The sequence below is a fragment of the Homalodisca vitripennis genome, chromosome X, assembly GCF_021130785.1.
Source record: "Homalodisca vitripennis isolate AUS2020 chromosome X, UT_GWSS_2.1, whole genome shotgun sequence".
Taxonomy (NCBI): domain Eukaryota; kingdom Metazoa; phylum Arthropoda; class Insecta; order Hemiptera; family Cicadellidae; genus Homalodisca; species Homalodisca vitripennis.
Genome location: NC_060215.1, coordinates 74,198,049 through 74,220,448, shown reverse-complemented (window position 1 = coordinate 74,220,448; position 22,400 = coordinate 74,198,049). Strand labels below are relative to the sequence as shown.

The window sequence follows — 22,400 nt, the reverse complement described above, 5'->3', positions numbered from 1 at the left end:
TACAAGCTTTTAAAATGATTATTATAAATCTGAAATATACCTTGAACCTGCAAATGGACAAATCTCTCTGCTCGGCCAAATGGATTGGTTGCTATACACATAAATGTACCACTGTCAGATTTGATTGAGCTGGATATGTAGAGTGCAGATAAAAATCCTCCTTTCACTATGCTCTCCTTGATAACATAACTGGAACAAATTTCAGTTGATTTCCATCATTTTGTAAGACAACATTTGTATTATTTGTATCTGCTAACGTATTAGACACATTAACTATTTATATTAATTGGTCCATATTCATAAACTAGTTTATTTTATTTCAATAAAGTTTACAATTTGAACATGTATAAAACACTTAAAGTAATATATAACTGCCAAACATAAAATTTTCATAAAAAAGACTAAATGTCTGTTAAACATTCTAATGATAAACTCCATATAGACCTTATACTCTGTATAACAGTTTTAGAAGATGTTAAAATTTTAAAAATTAATACATCATTTAATTCAACAATGGGGTTTTATTTATTGAAATTAGGCAGAATATATAACATTTACTGTCTGAAAGATAAAGGGCCCTTTCTCAACTAGCTGTGCATCTAAGTAGCATATTCACTTTTACAGATGTTTTGTTTCAGTGATTCATGCATCCCCGAATTATTGGTTAATGGTGAAATTGTTTTCAAGTGATGGTACCTTGCTTAAGACGTTCATTGTTAATTGAATTAAAAATAATCTTATACTATTCAATAACTGTCAAATACATATACAGAATGTGTAGTGTTTAAAACGTTGAACATTTAAAACTTACACTAGTAAAATTAATTGCTGATTTCAATTATTGTAAAGTTTGTCTTTTAATTATTTATAAAGTGCTCATAAATAAAGGTGCTAGGAACTGTGGATCAACAATTCATAGCAGTGAAAGAATAGTTATCAGACATGACAAGATGTTGTGATCACCAAAAGTCCACCAGGCCCTTGACACGTTGATTGTCTTCTGGAGGGGAGGTTTTAGCATGTTGACCGCCTTCAATTGGGATGTTAGGAAAAACCTCATGACTCTTTCATCTCACAGACAGTACATATGAACTTATCAATCAAAAAATTCAAGTCACTTTTCAAAATAGACCGCCTGACTTCAGAACAATGTTAAACATGCAAGTTTAAATGAGGTACACATTTTAAGCTATAATGTATTTAATCTTAGTGTTACATTACCATAATCACAGTTGTGTAAAGTTTGTAAATTAATATAAAATGAACTCAATATTAAAATGAATTGGAATGCAAGTTTATAAAAAGTATCAATGCAACGCCTTTGGTGAATTTTCCAATAAAGTGCACACAGAGACTCATTTGTTACAAGTTCAATTCAACATTTCAATAAATCAAACACTGATTTTTTGCATACTGTCCCGCTTTAATTTGCTCCGATTCTATTTGTTTTCACCAATTAACCGTATTTTAGCTGTTTAATTTTATCTTGTGTGGTATATCCTATTTATTTATATCAGTATGATTTGATCATGCACATTAACACCTATAGTATTTATTAAGCATAACATTAGTTTGATATAATTACAGCACAGCTTACAACATCTCACATAAAAGGTACATCTTTGAATTTAGATTGATCTTGGAGATTGTCAGCCAAAGCGTAAAAAATGTGGTATTACACCAAAACGTGTAACATTGGAGACATTGTACTCATACTAGTTTGTTTTGTCGATAATCTGTTTTGATTGATGGTGAAAGAGGGTTATAAATTTTATGAAAGTGTTATGAGAAATTTAGGTATACCATTTTTCTCACAGCTCTCGCCCCTTGGTAAGGGAAATCCTATTGATTTTTATTTGTGTTGAATCCTATAATTTCAAATCATTAAAATATATTGATATGCTTAAAAAAGAGGTCTAAGAGTACTGAAGAAGCTAAGAACTTTAAATAGCTGTAAACTATTTTTGTAGATTGTTAACAAAAATCTAGCTCGTGAATTTTAAATAAACTAGCTACCAACCTCATCACAGAAATAATCTAAGACAAACAAAATGTTTGGAAATAAAATGATTTTTACAATTGTTTTAAAACTTTTGAACTATCCAAACTCTCGTTGACATTGACGACATGTTTAGCCAACGCAGTGGTATCACCTGTTATTCAGGTCTGCATCTTAACGATTTGTCATAAAACCTAAAGTTAAAGCACCTAAAATGAACTAAACACACAATACGGAGACACTAAAGAACAAATTAATACAATTACTGTAAACACATTTTACAGTTTAAAAATTTTGTACTCGCAGGAACAACGCGCCGATCAGTTCCGGCCGAGACGCGCATGATGGTCTGCTTGTAGCGACGCTGCAACGATTTGATTTGGCACTTTGTAATATGTATTGTAATAACCTGCTCGATAATATTTACGGAGTGATGATATTCAAGACTGGTAAGGGAGATCGAGGCCATCTCCTGTTGATATCAGAAGGAAAGGGAAACATGAGAGAATCATATGAGCCTCAGCAATTGTCATGTTCAAAGATGGAAAGCCTAACACTGATATAGTCAATACCAGACGTAGCTTTCAAACCGAGAGTGAGTTCCAGTAGGTTACAGTTGAAGGGTAGTTTTTCTATAAAACCGTAATCTCATTGGTTTACAGTAACGTGAACAGGTGACGCATTACAAATTGAATTGTAAAGTGATTTAAAGCTGGATTTCAAAAATATTACAAACTTAGGTACATCAAAAGATCTGATTGGTAAACACTGATATCTTAGAAAATATTCTGTTACATAATTTTTCATTATGTTGGGGAACCTAATATGTCTGTTTTCCCGTTAATGAGGAAACGAGTTACTGAGTTACGTCAGTAGGATTGAGAAAAGAGTCTTACAATGAGTTTTCACGGCAACCACTACAACGACAGTGTTTCAGAATTTCGTACTACTGTAAAGCAGTTATTGTTTAAAACTGAGAGATAAGTACCAAATAGACCCGATATCGATTGACGCGATATTCAGAAAAAATCTGCTAACGATAGACGATAAAAGGTTAAACGTAGCCACAATCAGTAAAATAGTTCTTAGTACGATAGCAAACCCACCTCCACAACAGTATGTCCTATTACCATAAATAATAGGAAGTTTCTTGTCTCGTAATCAAGGTTGAAGGTAGTTCGATAACTACGAAGTAAGGATGAAAATACTGAGTTTATATTCAGCACACGTAGAATAAAAATTCAGTAAAGTTTTATTTTATACTTACAAAAATTCAATTTTATTTAAGTATTGTCATTATAATTTAGACAACAGTTAACATTTTATTTGGGTTTAGAAGTTTTTCACTTTATAAGATTGTGCAGAAGAACTATCTCACCGAGGGTTGAATTGGACGGGAGGTTGACCTTCCCTGTGCCAAGTAATGCTCATGGGCTGGTCACCTTGGGCTTGGCACTCCAGGGTCTGACTGGCACCTCTCCGCACACTTGCCTGGGCAGATTTCACCTCAAACTCTGGTGGATCTGGAATAAAACAACAGAAAACAGTAATTATATTTTCAAAGGATCGGTTTTTAAAATGACAGAGCTATATATACATCATTGCACAAAGTGTATTGAACAAATGTACTTAAGTGTTCGAATAGCCATCATACATGAACTGAACTGGAGTAATGATATAGAAATACATACAAATAGCAATATGATGATTTTCTATATAGTGTATTACAACAAAAACGTGTCGTTTCGAGAACTGCGATCAAAATATGTTATTTTATAGAAGTGGGCAATGTATGTAAAGTTGTCGAAGCCATTATAAATAGTTTCATAATCTAAATAAAAAATGAACATGCCACTTCCTTTGATTTTTTGCCAGTATAAATGAATTATATTAAGACAAGTATGAATTAATTTAAGAGTAAATCAGTTGGCAGTGTCGATCTGTCCAAACAAAATGGTTTCAAGGTTGGGAAGTGACATTTCAGCTGCACTACTAAAACATCGTGAAATCCCTCAAGAAATCTACCTTTAACGATGGTCTTGAATGTAATGCTGTGATTAATTTGAATAATAGTTGTACTGCCGAAGTTTGCCCAGACAAAGAAATAGTGATATTTTTATTTAGTACTATGTCAGTTACTACTTTTATACTATTGTAGAATAATCAAAGATTGTACTAACTGTGAACGACCAGCATGATGGTGGCACTGAGACCTGCTCCAATCCCGTTGGTTGCTTCGCACAGATACTGGCCTTGGTGCTCAGGCAAGGCTTGGCGGATGACCAGGGTACCATTAGGGAATACCTGGACACCCCTCGAGCGAGCAGTCAGATCTTGATAGTCAGTTGTTTGTCTTCCTGTAAATGACGAGTGCGTTACTTAGTATATGACTTATGCAGCATTTTCAGAAGTTATAGGCAATAACTACTCCATCTTCATATTTTATTGTTAAATACAAGGAGGAAAACATACATATGCAAGCAATAATTCAATGATATTATTGTATTTTAGATCGCAAAGAAGTTATATTTATCTCATTATGTTTAAGTTAGACGTTGAAGCTTGTGTTTATGAAAGAAATTGAAGGTAAATGTACCAATAATTTTCCTCCACACCAGTGTGGGAGCTGGAAACCCATCAGCTTGGCAGTCAAAAATTGCAAAACTGTCCCTCGATACATTCTTGTCTCTTGGCTCCAGGACCCATCTAGGAGGAACTGTAATGAGGTAAGCAATGCGTATAAATCTCATGAAAATTTTAACAATTCATTAAAAATGTTAATATTAAACACATACACTTATTACATCAATAAAGTCGGTGTTGTAATTTTGTTTAAATAACTACTAAATGAAGCCCAATATTTCTTACAATAATAAATTCTATAACACATTTTATAAACAATTTCAACCACATTAGTGGTAACTAAAATACTACATTTATAATTCTTTTGGTCTTATTTATGTATATATATATATATATATATATATATATATATATATTCATTTATTATATTTGTTTGGCTGTTATTTTTCAGTAAATAACCAGCTTCAATGATTCTAAACGTTTCAATAAAACACAACCTGAATTTATATGCATGATTAGGAAATCTTTGATCGTGTCAGATTATAATACAGATATTAGCTGTGTGAAAGAGTATGTTTATGGCCAATTAATTGTAAATGATTAGCTTATTACGTATGAAAGCAAACTGATGTATGTGACAGCTGAAACGACTGAATACTTTAACTTCTAGAAAATAGGTATTATTCATATAGTATACTAACGAGAGAAAAATAACAGCCATTTATAGACATCGGACAATATTTATTGTGCAAGGGGTTATTCAAAGTGTTTCAAGCCATCTAAAATCTCTCTCTTAAATAGAGGTCAAAGTAAGACTTATCAAAACCCAAAAGTTAAACCATGAACGTAGTTTTTTCGTTACTGCTATGAAACTACTAGTTTTACTAATTACGGCCAAACTTATTACTGCCTCGCGTGGCAATACAATAGTAGAAGCGGGAATTTGCAATGGATGTTTGATATGTGAACTACCAGTATACAACTTCCCCAATGTTAAAGATATGTGCCGTAGTAGGTGTAAAATAATTAAGAAATCGATTGGCTGGTTTGGTCTTAAAGAAATATTAAAATGCAAGTTTTTCGAATTAAATATACCATAAAAAAACACCTTAAAAAGGGAAGTTACAAATTTTAAGTCCAAAATCTTGAATATAAAAAATCTTTGATGCAAGTAAAAAAATTGCATTACAGTAGTAACGAAAATATGTTTTTTGTTGGATAACTTTGTAGTCCTGTAGCTTGGAGAGGGCATTTATTGGCTCACGTTCCTTGGATTGTTAAATCTTATTGACTCCTAGAATACATTCCTGAGAGATTGTTCAATGGTTCAAAAACACCCTGTATAAACATGTGCTACATAATATTCCTCTTTACAGTATACATAAAACATGCTATTGCAGGTTAATATGTATTCACACCAGATTTGGTACAAGTTTGTAACTGCAGGCCATTCCAAGTGTAATAAGGACAATATATTTTGGGACTTATTTTAGTTAACCCTACATTACTGTGATTTCAGTAAAACTCATTTTAAGTATAATATTCCTAATTTCGTTTATAGTAACAAACAATGGCAGATTTAGCTCTCACTAGTAAAGCTGTAGTATAGTAAAGCTAAAAATACGTTTTACACCACTGAAAATAAACAAAGAACACAATTAAAGTATTTATCACCACACGTAATATGACGAACTAAAAGGATATACTGTATGTGTGAGAACAGATTTTAATGTTTAGAATTGTTATGAGTACTACATGAAAAAAAGAAAGTACTGTTACATGTAAAAATGTGTTGGAGAAATGTTAATTGTAGCTAAATAATTTTTTTTATTCAGGAAACACAAAATGAAACGAAAGATTTTATTTAGCATCAACCACTCAAATGTAGGGTGAAATGTAGTATTACCTACATTTTAAGTATTATAAATATTCGGTGGAAGATGCATATTCATATTGTACTCATTAATAGATAATAAACAATACATAAGCAATAAATTATATATGTCTTGTGTCAGTGTTTTTATCCTGATCAGAGATGATCAAGATATTAATATATGAAACACTTTTATTTTGAATAATGACATAGGAATAAATACACTGTGCATCACATAGAGTTCAGGCACAGTGGTGTTATGATGACTCTGTATAGAAAATGTAGAATCATCGTTAAAGTACGTTACTTTCATGCTATTTATGTAGTTTAAGCAATGTACAGGACACTGGCCCTGTGTAAAAATATCATATAGTAAAATTCGGTTATAGGTAGATTTACTATAATTCAACCTTTTTCTCTACCAACCAACTAATATTATAACGATTAAATCAGTGCGTATTGAGAACTACATATTTATTACTACTGAAAGAATTTAAATCAATAAGATATGTTAAAACTTGTATAACTAAAATAACATTGTCAAAAGTAATGATACTTGTGTGAGAAATAAAGTAATCTTCAGAATTAATATTACCAACACAAATTATATACAGTCTCACTTTAGCTTAGGGTAACTCAATTGTTCTGTCGACAGTAACAAGAAACTGTGATTGTAAATAACATCTGCTTTATATGCAATATAACATGTATTTTATTTGTGTTTCGTTACCATTGAAATTTCCGATATATTACAAAGCAGTATCACTTCCCACATGTGTGATAATAAATTCAGCATTTTCCATTAATAGTAGTGCATAAGGTGCAAGCGCAAGCGTGCAGAGTGCTTGCGTGAGTGCAGTGCAAGTGCTACGAGCTTCTTAGACCACTAGTTCTTTCTTCTCTGATCGCTTGTAAACTTTCTAATTATAAAACTTTATAATTATCTCCCTGGCTACGGCTCTAAATGTTCCAAATCTTCTGTGTGCACAGTTGACTTAACTTCATTATTATAAACACGAGACCTGATCGGTGCAGTTCGTCCCAAATATACATATCCAAACATTGTGAATGTCGTGTGACTTAGTGTGTGCTTATTCCAACTGGCAGTGCTAATCTTAGAGTGAGTGCGGACATAACACAGTGCTTTTACCAGACCCAAGCAGTGTCGGTGCTACAGCAATACAGTGACAGTGACAGAGATAGTGCGGAGGGGCCAGCCCAGCGAAGAGCGTGGCAGCTGAGACAGGCTACATTACCGCTGACCACGAGGCCTGCCGTCACTCTGCTGGACTTAGCGTCGTTCGCTGCAATACAGGTATAGTTGCCAGAATGTTCCCGGGCAACGTGAGAGATGGCCAGTGTGCTCGAATATGCGTCTTGCGTTATCTGAATTCCTAATTCGGCAGGAATTTCGATGTCGTCCTTCAGCCACTTTAGCTTCAACGGTGGATCTCCCGCTTGAATCACACATTGCACCTGGGTGCGCACGCCTTCGATAAGCTCGCCGAACGAGAACGGCCCTATTCTAGGAGGAACTGAAACAGAAGAGCAAGGAAATAGAATTCGAGAGATGTGCGAAGCGAGCTGGAATTCGGCTCGCGGATTACCATTGACGAGCAGTGTGGAAGTGTGAGAGTCGCTTGCTGCCTGGTTGGTGGCAACGCAGGTGTAGGAGCCCGCGTGGCGCGGTGCCAGGATCTCTATACTCAGAGAGCTGGTGAACTGGCCGTACTGCTGGACACTAACGTCACTGTCCAGTCGTCCCCCGTCCTTGTGCCACTGGATGTCCAGGGGCACATCACCCTTGGTGACGAAGCACTGAACTCCCAGTCTGTCCCCGACGTGGAGATCCGTTTGGATAGAAAACGGGCTAATACGTGGAGGAACTGTAACATAATCTCAGACATTTTCTTATGCACAAAGAAACTGTAATTAAAAAGAAAAAAATATGTATTATATATATATATATATATATATATATATATATATATATATATATATATATATATATATATATTGTTACAATGTAATGTAGTCAGCGATTTTTAGTATTACTATATTTATCTCTAGTCGTATCTGAATATCAGAGTTAGTATCTTGAAATCGTATCAAAATTTTCTTCTCAGAATAATTTTAACATTTTTTCCCAATATGGATCCTAATAAAATACTGATACCTAATAAAACACACGATTGACATTAAATAGCTGAATAATTTATTTACCTTATGTAGGAGTAGGACCCAAAGTACAGTGAATAAATTCAAAGTATTTGTGAAAGAATACTTTGGCTGTATTTAAGTTATCAAAATTTAAAATTTGGGACGTGTCTTAGGCAAGAATCAATTAAAAGTATTTTATTTATAAAAGACCATTATTTCAACTCTAATCAATATTTTATACGAATTTTCGCTTAATAGATGTGAAAATACAATTTAATACGAGTTTACCATGTTTTCCTTCATACTCCATAATCAATATTTGAAGTTTGATAGTATGCAACAAAATATCGAAATGAGCACAATCCAGAATATTTTATTCGTTATTAATAATAATATCGGTCTTGGTGTGATTGTGATGGAAAACGGCAAACATCTTTGTGGCACCTGTAAAACTGTGTGAAAGATGACGAGGACTTTCTAACTTCAGGTTAAATGTCCAAATGTTAGTGATAAGTTTATCTAGCCATGTGAAAGGTAATCCTAGTACGATTAAGTAGATCTTCGTCAATGTATATTAGACCTTAATTTTTTGTACGAACAAATGTACTAAGGTGTGTGAGGAGGAACAGGCAAGGTGTTTATTTATTAACAGCCTTCCAAATGAGATCAAATACAATCAGCCTCAAGTTAAAGGCCCAGTTAAAACACCGATTATCTTCAATGGCTTTTTACTCTGCAAGGGATTAATATCTCACAACTGAAGAGAGCAAACCAACCGGGAAAGGCTATAACCGTATGAGTGAGTGAATGAATGTTTGATACTGTGTATCTGAATTCAAGTGTGAGTGTATTATATCACACTGTATTTGACTGATGTGTTATTATTTAATACTAGTACTATTGTTATAGAGCAAGAATTATATTGAAATTTGCATATAAGACTAACTTAGACATTAATATGCGATATGATTTAAAATAAATTGCATCTTGTTTAGTATGAAATTTTGTTTATATGAACTACGTTATAAGAAATCTGCGTTATGGACGCGTGAGAAATCTAGGATGTGAAATTGATCCCTAAATGACTATTTTTTTTTTTCGCGTGTATACTCTCATATCGTCTACCGAGGGTTTATGAGAGTGTCTAAAAGTTCCCAAATCATACTGTGTTTCTTGTCTCATTTTTCGTAAATACAATTTCTAGCACTCCAACTACCCATAATAATTGCAGTGATATTCCACTACAGTCCTGACTTCGCTTAACAATATCACATTTTCCGTTTTATAGTCAATAAAGTAAAAAAAAAAACCATTTGAATGGTTCCATATGAGCTGAAAAAATAGGCACAACGGTGTACGAAAGAACGAGTCTTAACGATACTGACTGTAACAGATCTCGAATTATTGCAACTTTTCAAGTTTCTAGGACATTTATGTATAAAGTCTCGCACAAACGGGATACTAACAACACGATTTCGAGAGAAAACTGTCGGATCCTTAGTAATATTGATAGTAAGTATATCCTTATTTTTTGGTTCATTATTTTGTAATGGACTAACTATTTTTTCACGTAATGAGGAGGATAGATTTCAATCTACGAAACGTTGTACATTTTGTACATATAACGATGGCAAACATTCGACATATTATCATTACTTCTTATATTTCTTACTTTATTACTGTAGATCTAGCACATTCATGTCGAGGGCTAGAGTGTGAAGTAGACTTATTAAGCTAGATACATTTTTTTATATGTAATAAAAACTCAAGGTGTTGTTAAAAAGTTACTTAAATGACGTTTATGGCATAAAAAACTAATATGGCTGCATAAAATATTTTAATATATTACGAACGCGCGAAATGTAATTTTGTGAGATAAATGGAAATGTTAATTTTTACACAAGAAGAAAAATTACAACTATTTTTAAAGTAATCTGTCTTAAAATTAAAAGCTTGTACAAAAACTACTTTTTATTTTGTAATTATGTTCATAGCACTACAAGAAATGAAAAAAATACTTTTTAATAACCTTTCTTATAATTGAATTGCATAACTTATTACAATCAGTAAATTCTATTAGTTTGCTATAAAATTATTTAACAAACACATTACACGGACAAATATGGCTTCTTAAATTAAGGTTCATTCTTACATAATAGTAGTACCTAACATAATATTAGCTTGATTCTTTAACCTTGTGTACGTTTTCATAAATCACCACTGCAACGATGATGCCACCAAAGGCTCAACAAATTTTCAGGGCTTGATCTCCTGCCATCCCGCTGTTATTAACTTCTTCTTAGACTTGAAAATTAAAAACGTGGGGAATGAGGCAACTAGCCTCATAAGCTGCCGCAAGTGCTTCATAACGTAGTCGTGAGTTTCATTCGTGTCTCCATTTTAAAGAAGTCTTTGCATTAAATACGATTAAAGAAATATAAACTAGCCACAGACAGTCAGAATTTATATTCGGCACTTGACTATTCACTCATTAAAAAAATTGTCTACGATTAATATTGTACTTTCAATAATATTGTACAAAATAGAAATAGTAAGAAACCACCTTAATAAGCAATAAGACACTAAACGAATAACTTATGAAATATACCGTATTTTAAGAATATTTTAGATTAGTACAAACAGAAAACTCAGTTGATGATTAATGTTATCCAGGGCTGGAGTTATCTAGATGTAAAATAATTTTTTAAATTTAGGCTAAACTGATTACTTCAAGTAGTAGATTACAATTGAATTATTACTGAATGCAAGAAATAGTGATACGCCAAAGCCGTACGATGAAGATATTGGTTTAGAGATTGTGTAGTTTAAACTCCTTCATGGATCAAACACATTCAGTCAACACTGCCTACTCGTGTTGTCTGCTTGAATCAAAAGCAACATGCAGGTCAAAGAAGTTAAGCTTAATATGATGAAATTCGTTTTGTTGGACCAGCTGGTATCTTTTTATGTAGGCAGCTTTTTATTACTTAATATCCAGACTTCTTCCACTTTAATAATACTATAAAAGAACTCCACAAATGAATTAGTATCACATTTGTTTTACAACTCGATGCTTTTCTGCTATTTCGACACGACTAGTCAATTTCCGTTAATAATTGTGTATTATTGTTCAATTACGAGTATCAAGTGTTTTAAATGTTCAAAATTTTTACAATGTTCTCCTGACATGTCAGTGGAAATGTTCAAGAACGCATTGAAGAAATCGATTGACCAAAAAAACGAAAAGAAAGACACAGACATATTTTAAAGGAAATTATATTGTAAACTACATTTGCAGTTTCGAACGTATATATAACATATATTATTAAAAATATTTGAATCAAACTATGCATTTATTGCATATTTAATAAATAAGGTACGTGGTTGTAACAGTATTTTGGTTGGGTTATTTCAAGTAAGTACAGCTTAAGCGGTTTGTTGTTAAAAGCTTCATTAGTGAGGAGGAACAAACCTTGGCAAATACAATAAGAGCTTCTAAATCATAGACAAAATCAGGTTTTTCGAACTTGTCCTAAATTGTAAAAAAGGTTTGTAATCCAAAGGTTATATTTCAAAGTAGATTTTTCTCGTCACAAAATATTTTTTCTTTGTATCGTTTGCTAATTACATGCATTCTATTCATACCTAGTTTGATCGAACGTATTAAAACTAACATAATTATGATCGTATTGCTCATATAAACTATCTTTCAACGTGACATGTTTGTACTTTGTATTATTAAAATACATATTTTAACAGATGGCCATGTTGGAACTACTTTCTATGTGCTTAATAGTCGGTAAGTATATGCAAATTGTTTGTTATTATTGTTTTCTTCCGAAATGTATAAATATTTTCCACTCTTATTCCCTATTCCAAACTTGTAAAGATCCAAAGGACATCTATTTACAAGTATGAGAGCGAAGTGGCTGAGACCATTTGCGACCTTGGGCTCTAGGTTACGTTTTTACTGATAATGTACAGTTAATATCCATTTCACTGTTAACTCACAAACCACAATTATTTTAAATTTTACTCCAGGTCAATGGCCAGCATAAGGTTTTCCGGCTCATTTATTAGGATAAATAATGAAATAAAAACGTAAAAGGCGAGTTCTTTTTATCTACAAATCTGCAAAAGTAGATTTCGCTAGAAGAATTCTACTTTGAATGATAATACTTTTATATAACTGTAAATTACAAACATGTAGGTAATGTAAGAAGATTAAAAAAGAATTGTAATCTTATCCGGAAAGAAGTAAAAGGTGTAGAGTCCAAGATGGCAAAAATAACTGTACGTCTCAGAGTTGTAACTAGCATTGAATTGAGGCTTCGTGCCTTTAGGCACAGAAAATGGCTGTCAACTCAATGAGCTCCTCTTCTTTCTCGAATCTGAGAGCGATGTGTATTTGCAATATAGATTGAGAAGTATTTTCAGAACATAACTACTGACACATTTCTATGACACGGATAATTAAAAATCTATATATATATATATATATATATATATATATATATATATATATATATATATATATTCCTACATCTAATATCTACTGTCTTTGGATATTGTTCGATGTATGTAACAAAGTTTATGCGGAATCTGAGATTTTTTAGGATACTATTGAACATACTCTCTTTTAAGTATTTACTTGTTCTTTAAAGGTAGATGTATATTAGATTTCATTGCAAATGTATATTAGTTTAGTCTCTGGGGTTCAAACTACAAATACCATAGTCATCTTTACTTTTTTAAATAATTCAGTTATGTTGAATGTGCGAGTAATATTCAATATTAAAATTAATTAAGTAATATTAAAATTACTAATTCTAAAAAATGTTCCTTAAAACATGCTCTTTTTAATCCTTTTAATTTATATATTTTATTTCAACATAGCCTACATCATATTTTCTTATTCATAAACATATTTTTTGTGTTTATATTGTTATAATATTACTCTTCTGTGAAAACAATTTAAATTAATAGTGAAACTATTAATCACCATAAAGAATTTAATTAACAAATTATACACGTACATATATGTAATATAATGCTCGAACGTTTTATATATTTATCCGATACTTAGAAAATGGGTACATTGTGTTATTATCACTCGTGAATATTAATAGTTATTGTATTTATAAAATAAGTATAAAAGATAAGAGGTTCGGCCATATTACTAAAATATACGCAAAAATCAGTCAATTATAATATTATTTTATATTATATGTTGTTTATGTTATTTTATTTAGTATACATTGCTTGAAATAATCAGAAAAATTATTTTGTGATACAAATATAATATTATAATATTTTTAATGAGTGACAAGTAAAGACAATTATTTATGTTAAAATAACTAGACAGTGTGGACAGATTTAATTTGTTACACGTTCTATTACTACTAATAACTACATCACAAAATGATTCATTGTGTTGATTTGGCAATTTTTTTATTTCAGTTCAGAAGGAAAAAGGTCGGAGGAATCAATGTGGAACTTTTAAGTTTTACGACTATTGTAAGACATAAAGAGTTTTTTTCTAAATTTTCCGCTCTCGGAACCTCTGCGGGTTGTTTCTAAGCTGTCGGATAAGTGAGCAACTACTGTTTTCGGATAATTATTTTTGTAAAGAATGGTTATTCACATTTTGAGTATCTTACCTTATAAAAAATATTAAAATGGCTACTATTATTACTTAAAGCCACTAACATGGTATACTCTATAATTATTCAATAGTGATTTTTTGTTTCAATATAATATGAACACTTGATATGCAATTAATAATTATCAATGTTAGAAACAAATATTAACTATGTGCAAAGTAAAATTTTATTTTCTAGTAGATAAAACTATTTCCATCTATGAATCTTTACTTAAAGACAGACATGTCACACAAAGTATATTCTTAAAACATGTTCAATAAACAGTTAGACCACTTAAATGTTTGCTAAATGTTTTTGTAAATATTTCCAACACAAAAACTGCCGGATGTTATAAGTTTTAAAAGTAATTTAGAAGCAAGAGGCAAGGGTTGTTCCATAATTCAGCGACCTGGTAGCTTTTCTTTTATTCAGTTCACTTACGTGGAATTAGTTCTTTTATGCATCAAACACCAACGCTGAAATGTTAGTAGTTTTCAACACATTTCAAGCTTGGAATTAAATGTAATATCTCGAAGTAGAAATTCAGCGGGTAGTTGCTCTTCTCCAGTGTTTAAATAGTTACGTGATGCAGTAATAGATTTCAAACATTTCTGGCACATGGTGTACTATAACTCAATTATACTAATGACTATCGTCAATATAGTCTCCATTCTATTCTAAACGTGAATTTTCAGTTAACGAATAATTGGTCGGTTCTTGTTAAAGGGATGAATGATGACCTTTCGTTCGTTCAATATCTCTATATCTCGAAACATCCGACTCCAGTATCGGTTACATTTTACAATTAGTCTCCAACATTTTTAAAACCGTTAAGGCTCTGGATATTGTTATATTATTTAAATTTAAATTGGCCAACCTGATATAGCAATTAATTTTAATAATATACCGTTCACGAATAGAGACAAATTTGAGAATTATATGTTAATGAAGTATATCATAACGGAAATAGGTCATTCTGAGAGGGTTTGTAATATTTAATTCATGATATGCTTTGCTCATAAAAACCGAATAGAGTAGAGATATACCTAAAACAGCTTTAAGTAATAGATGTGCAGGTTGTGGATAATGTTTAGATCGCAGTAACAGTTACCTATAACTGAAAGACGCAGCTGCTGGCTGGACGAGCGGCCTTGCTTGTTCTCCGCGGTACAGTGGTACTCGCCGCTGTCTGGGTCTCTCTGTACGTTCTCTAGCAGTAACGTGCCGTTGGGGAACACCCTCTGACGCCGGTTCACCGGAAGCTTTCTGCTATCTATGAACAAAATCACGAATCGAGATGAAACATTACTGCTGTTGAAAGTTCAAACGTTTCACTAGGGCAGGAAATTAGGGTACAGTTGTCAAAATGAATGATTCAGAAGAGTCTGTTTGAATAACCCATAACCGTATAGACAGTTAGAATACACATCCTAATTTACTACGATTACCCTTATACATGTTAACTGTAAAAGTAGTAAGTAGCACAAACATATTTTTACAATTCTGTATGTTCTCTTAGGGGATGGTCATAAACACAAGCTTCTGGTAACTTTAAGTATACACAGCCCGTATTAAATATTTTCCCCAAAAAACTAGGGTTGGATAGCTATAAAAAGAACTTAAACCCAAATTTTAAACTTGGGATGGTGATAAAGGAATATCATCTAATAATCACAATAGGAAATCTTCTAAGAACTATATTCCACTCCTACCGAAGGCTGTCTACAATTATTTTTGTGCAATAGTCTAAGTTATGTAAGACATCTATTTTATTTTATATTCTCGTAATGTAGTTTTTTTAAATATTATTAAAATATATTAAATTATTTCGTAATTTTTAATTTTAGTTAATTCAGAAAACATTAAATTAAGTTTCATGTGATAATTCCATTAAAAAGAATTATGAAGTATTAGCGGAACTATTTCTAGAGGTTCAAAAGGAAAAATATAATTTATATATGAGATAAACACAGTATCACCAGAAAAGATAACCATATGAGTATGAAATACGTTTGAGGTAATATCCTTAATGAGTTTTTTTATTTTAGATTAAATGTCAGCGGTTTTACAACAATATTACTATAAATCTGTGTAACATAAACTGTATCTTTCATTTCCGATAAAGTGGTTTTCTGAGAAATGTAATATGTAACATAATTCTTGCTTTTCTTGCTCAACTGGCCTCAACGGCCGCTTCAGATCTTGATGAAATCGTCAAACTATTGTTTGAGTAATTCCATTATTAGTATTTGAAAAGCAATTGAATAACCGCTCTTTCCGAGCAATACTTCCTATCTTCTGGTTTAATTCGGGTGAATATCTCTATATATCAGTGCATATTTTGATATAAACCTTCAAAAGTAGCTCGTGTTATACATAGACACTACTTCTTGATGATAGGTAACAAACTCAATATAAAAATATGACGTTACGTAACCTTAAGTATGCTCCGAGTATTTTAGATTACAAGATGTAGAACGTTTGATTACAAAATATAAGTCTAGGCTATTGTGTTACACCAGACTGAGTTTTTACTACTCACGTAATCTGAGTATGAATTTTGCAAGTCCTCTTCAAAATTGTATACCAAGCGGTCGCGTTAATTATATAATGCGATTAAATATTTACATGATATTAATTATGAATTTATTTCCAGTTATATTTTACCTTTATCTTATGTTTAAATAAAATATAAAGATTAACTAATAAATTTCTCACTAATATTTTTATTTATTCAAATAAGGAATTAACAAACTTATTAAGCATTGTTTAGATTTAATAATATGTGTGTCTTAAAGGAATACGCACTGCCTCTGAAGACATTCTTCGTGTTACTCTATAATCGAAGTGACACAAATCAAGTCTACCGAGTGTCATGCATCTCTCATACTCAATAGAAAGGTATGCTTGATCCTTTATTTGGTAATGATTAAGTATACATATTTTGCTATAAAAGAGAACATAGTATGCATAACATAACTTCAAGTACCTTTTTCCCAAGTGATGGAGTCAATGGGGTAACCTGCTGCAGGACAAGGGATGTACAGTGGTTCTCCAGCGACCGCAGACACGTTGGGCATGGGTCTCACATGTGGTGGCCCTAAAAAAGGAGAAAAAATAAGTTTGCACAGTTTAAGCCCCTAATTTATCTTTAAAAAAATCTAATAATACACTTAACAAATTTAAATTAGGTACATTAATCGAAATTCTGACCAGTATAAGTGTTGCTTACCATAAACCCTCATATCGGCAGAATGAGATGTCTCCCCGATACGGTTGGTGGCTGTGCACTGGTAAATGCCACCGTCCTCTACTTGTACGTTGCTGATGTTTACGTGACTAATCACGTCTCCGTGTAGGGTCACGTACTGACCTATCAGGAATCTGCGCAAAATGATTATCATGTGGCCTGTGGAGATAAATATATATCTACACATTTCGTGGTCCAGAACAATCTCCTCTTGAATAATTTCGTATTCAGAACATAATTGTTACAAATGCATTTGAACTAGCTGAAAATTCAAGAATTTAACCAGTTTAATCTTTTATATATTAATATGAATTCCCTAAAGATTTTTGTTTATTTTTTGTATAAAAAACTAGTAGTATTTGTATAATTATGTTACAGTTGACCTCAAATTTGTCGACACAATGTAGTCCCCAAAAAGATTTAAAATTTTAAACATTCCTGAAACATAAACTTGAAGAAACTGAAATAGTACTACACAAACAGTATTAAGTAGTAGTACACAAATATACATTTTAATCATAAATAGATAATAATAATCATTTCTATTTTTACACACAATATATTACTGTTTTAAACTTTTCTGTCTTTGTTATATTAAAATACATATTGATTTATGTAATATTAGATATCTAGCATCCAACATATATACCTATAATAATGTACAAAATAATATATAATAATGTATAAATATATAATAGATTGAATAAATATACCATTATATCTACATATAAAGGGTGTAAATAAAGTCCTGATACGCCTGGATATATTCCAAACGGATTAAGATATCGATGTAAAATCTTCATCATACACATAAAAAATAGTTTTTAGATATTTTGGAGGATAAAAATATTTCCCTCTCCTTTTTCAAAGGGGGAAGAGGAGGTCACCTTCATTTTTCAAATTGCAACCTCCATCTTGTGACATGCCATTTGAAAGGTAAGTTCAAAATAAAATTTTAATATATATATATAACAATATATATATTAACAATAGAAGAACGATTTATTTTTAGCGGGTTATTTTGTTCTCGTTTTAAAGTTAAACTTACATTTTTTATACTGTTAATATATGAACGAACAATAAAAATAGATGAATAAACGTTTATCCATCCTAAATAAATAAAAAATGATTTAAGAATAATGAATTAATTTTAGTTTGTATCGTTGTATCGTACCATTAATTATATAAATATACTGCATTAAGAGTATTAAATCATGGCAAATATGTTGGTTATAAGCTTGATTTATCAATTACGAGACAGACCCAGGTTGATGATCACAGATTAGCTTAATACAAGTTAGGACAATGCGGTTTAGATGAGAGTTTCTCTGAGAGCCACCTGAGGCACCGCCTTACTGATAATGCCAATCCATAACTTGGTGTCAAACTTTCATTTTGCTGAGTGGAAAGTTTAAATGGCTTTATTTCAAACGGACTAAAGAAGAAACTATTTTCACATAATAAGCGTTTTATTTAATACGTTTCCGTTCAAAATTAGAAAATATGAAAAAGAAGTTCTGATGAAGTCAGTTTCTTATTACGAGACTATGGCTTTTCTAGTATTAGCGTTTTATTTCAACCGCGCATAATATTTTCACATATTTAAATTTTTGTGAAACATATACTACGGAAGCAATTTTATGGAACGAAATTGAAGATTAATGATTGGTATAAGTGATAGTAGGGGAACTTTTACAAAGTTAGATAGTTTCATAGTTCTCATGATATATATATATATAATGTATATTGAAAATCGTAAAAATTGCGCTAATGATAACCTATCAGGTTAACGAGGGAGTGATACACGGAGTAGGATATTGACTATGTATTTACAATCCATGGCTGTGATATAAATGTATATAGAAAGAAGCTGAGGTACTAGCCATTCAAATTTTCGTAACTAATGTGATTATAACTCTCCTAACACCTTTGGTGAGACGATCCATATATCATATTTTAGCACCTTGTCTTTTATAAACCGTACATGCCGGAGTCTGTAATGGTCGCTAAACTGTGAGTTTCTCATGACTTGCTGAGTGCTGGGTTGGACCCAGAAATATTCGAAAAATCGAAAAACACAAATTTATTTAAAGGTACTGTAGAACTTTCAAGAAACTATAGAGAACGTCAATGATTTTGAAATTTAAGTTTGACACAAACTTTAATACACAGTTTTGGGTTTTTCTACAGCCATGGTTTATACTGTACATTTTTGTTGTTTATGGTATCTTCTTCTCATCAAAGGTATAAATCATGACGATTCTACTGATAATAAAAAAAATTGAAAACATATTTTTTTAAATTTATTGCTACTATAAAATTATTTGAAATACTGTAAAGTGATGAAGATGTGCCTCATTAGCCTGAGTTTGTTATTCGTATTTATATTGTCATTTAAGTCCAAATTGCATCTTAATATTACCATGACTATAATGTCATGTCGAGTTGTGTGTTTTTTGAGCTGCAAAATGCTTCGTCAGTTCTACTCGGTTGTGTCAGGTTTCGTCTCTGCTTGTGTTGCTGTCGATCATATCGTAAGTGATTGTCGATGCAAATCAACTGTCAGAACGAGTTGTTTGGTTGCGCTGCGGTATGCTCGCTAGCTGCGTTCTTTATATATTCCTTCCATTCCATCCCCCGTTAGTCGATAAGAATAAGTTAAAGTAAAGCAATAATTGTCTTATTGTAGTGAGCGAAGTTAAAGCTAAGAAACCCTATTTGCTCGAAATCCTAAATGTACTTTAGCTAATACGGTCTTGGTCCCAGTTCTTTTGCTAGGAATCAGTATAATTGAAAATCGGTTACGAGAAGAGACCCAACCGTAAATTCGGATTATTTTTAGAGTGGGAGAGGGGACGTAGATCCTGATATCTGCTCCTGGGATTATGTCAATAACTTACTGTCGGTGAATTTCCAGCGCAATTTTATATAACATGTCTGCACTTTATTGAAATTCGACTTAACAACACTTTACAATCCCTCCCACGACAAAATAGTTTAATTTATACACGATATTGAGCAGTTCTATTTTTTATGTTTAGAAACTGTTCCATCTACTGTGTGTGGCAGTAGTCACCAAACGGTTCTTATCAGGTACTCAATATATAGAGAAAATATGCTCTTATTTTCTCTACATATTGGATCCTATGTGCGTTTCAGTGTTTTATAACAATTAACCTCCTTAAATAAGTATCAGTTAATGAGTATTTATTTCATTTCAGCGACTAAGTTTTCAACAAAAGAAGAGGAAATGGATATATAATGGTATTAAATTTTAATTCCATTGGTATTGGTAGCTGTAATTAATTTATACCTTACCATTGTGATCAAAGAGAACATAAGAAATTCCACATATAAATACCTTGAAAAAGAAAAAGAAAATGAGAGGAAAATGTTAATAGCAAGAAATCGCGTAAAAATACACAAATTAAAAAACCTTTTTAGGTAACTTTGTTTTTAGATACCAATTATGTAAAAACACTCTTTTTAAAGACATAAATGAATAATTTGTAAGTTATTTTCCATCAAAGTTACCAATTTGTCTTTTAGCATTTACATAACAGTATTATATTTATAATGTTGAGCGTTACGATTCGTATAAAATGGGTTTACATATTAAAATACTTCCAAATACAAATAAAGTATAAGTAAACTAGACGTAATGGGATAGAAATTGTGTCTCTTTTTAATATTATTACATTTTTTAAATATTTCGTTTTAAAATATCTCTGTTCATATTATATTGGTACATGTTATATCTGTCTGAATTATATCACTGCATCGCCATTATAAAGTGTTATGGAAATTATTCATAAAATAGACTACTTTATCATGAATATGGGTTGAAAATACTCAGATATTTTCTTTATAAACGTACTTTTTTGCACATAATTATTACTAATTTAACTGAGTAAGCTATGGAAATGTGATAATTTAGAAATAAAAACATTAATTTATCTTTTTAACATATTTTCATCCCTGCTTTCAGAGCTTACAAAATACACCATTTAGCTAATATAAAACCAGAAAAGAACCTAAACAGACATAACCTATAGCAAAAATGCAACACATTTGCTACCTTGCTCATTAAGATTGACATAAGTTCTTATCACTTGTTTAATCAAGTCATTCCTATTAAAATTCACATTTTAAATTTAGTACACATTTATGAATTAAAAAGCAACCGATAACTGGCCCATAATAGTCCTAAAACACAATTTCCATCCTTCTATAAATAAACAGCTCTTTACATCATACTCCTAAACTTATATCTTAGCAAATACGTTATTGCTGTTTTATGTTCAACAGTGCAGTATACCACTTTATACTTTTCATATAAAGTAGTAAGCTGATAAAGGAACCCTATTATAGGTCAGTTGGAACGAAGTAGGTGTCTTTGCGTATTTTTAAAGTTAATATAAAATCAAGTCCTCCCATTTTTTAAGATGGTAATATTGGATTTTAGAGCTTTATATATATATACAGGGTGTATATTATGTCTGGAAACACCCAAATATATCCTTTAATAATTTAAATATAAATTTGAAACCTCTTACAATCGTGATAGAGATTGGGCATCTACTTTTTGGAACAATGTTTTGTTATGTCACACCAACGGGGGACGTCCTGCCGAGGGTATCGTGAATATTCTTAATGGAAGCCTATACCTTGTGATACATAATTTTAAAGGTAATAGCTTACTGAATTGAATGCCACAAACCGCATCTCAAGGGAATTATTCTATCAGAAAATAGAGCATTTTTAGTATTGAAAATTTACTGATGTTCAACAATGTAATTTTAACATGGTTCTTGCCACAAAATGTGTTACACTAATTTTTTTAGCATTTTTTTAAATGTTCAATTAAATAAAACAAAAATTTCATTTTAAGCG

The 22,400-nt window shown here is 31.5% G+C and overlaps 1 protein-coding gene across 1 annotated transcript in view; it reads right to left on the bottom strand.

Annotated features, from left to right (window-relative positions):
- Window positions 1-22,400, bottom strand: part of LOC124369478 (Down syndrome cell adhesion molecule-like protein Dscam2) — a 187,190-nt gene that overhangs the window by 86,552 nt on the left and 78,238 nt on the right. Inside the window, 8 exon segments of the mRNA XM_046827490.1 lie at window positions 41-189; window positions 3,378-3,522; window positions 4,180-4,356; window positions 4,596-4,715; window positions 8,063-8,341; window positions 15,369-15,530; window positions 17,247-17,357; window positions 17,490-17,641. Of these exon segments, the coding sequence (XP_046683446.1) occupies window positions 41-189; window positions 3,378-3,522; window positions 4,180-4,356; window positions 4,596-4,715; window positions 8,063-8,341; window positions 15,369-15,530; window positions 17,247-17,357; window positions 17,490-17,641 (1,295 nt within the window).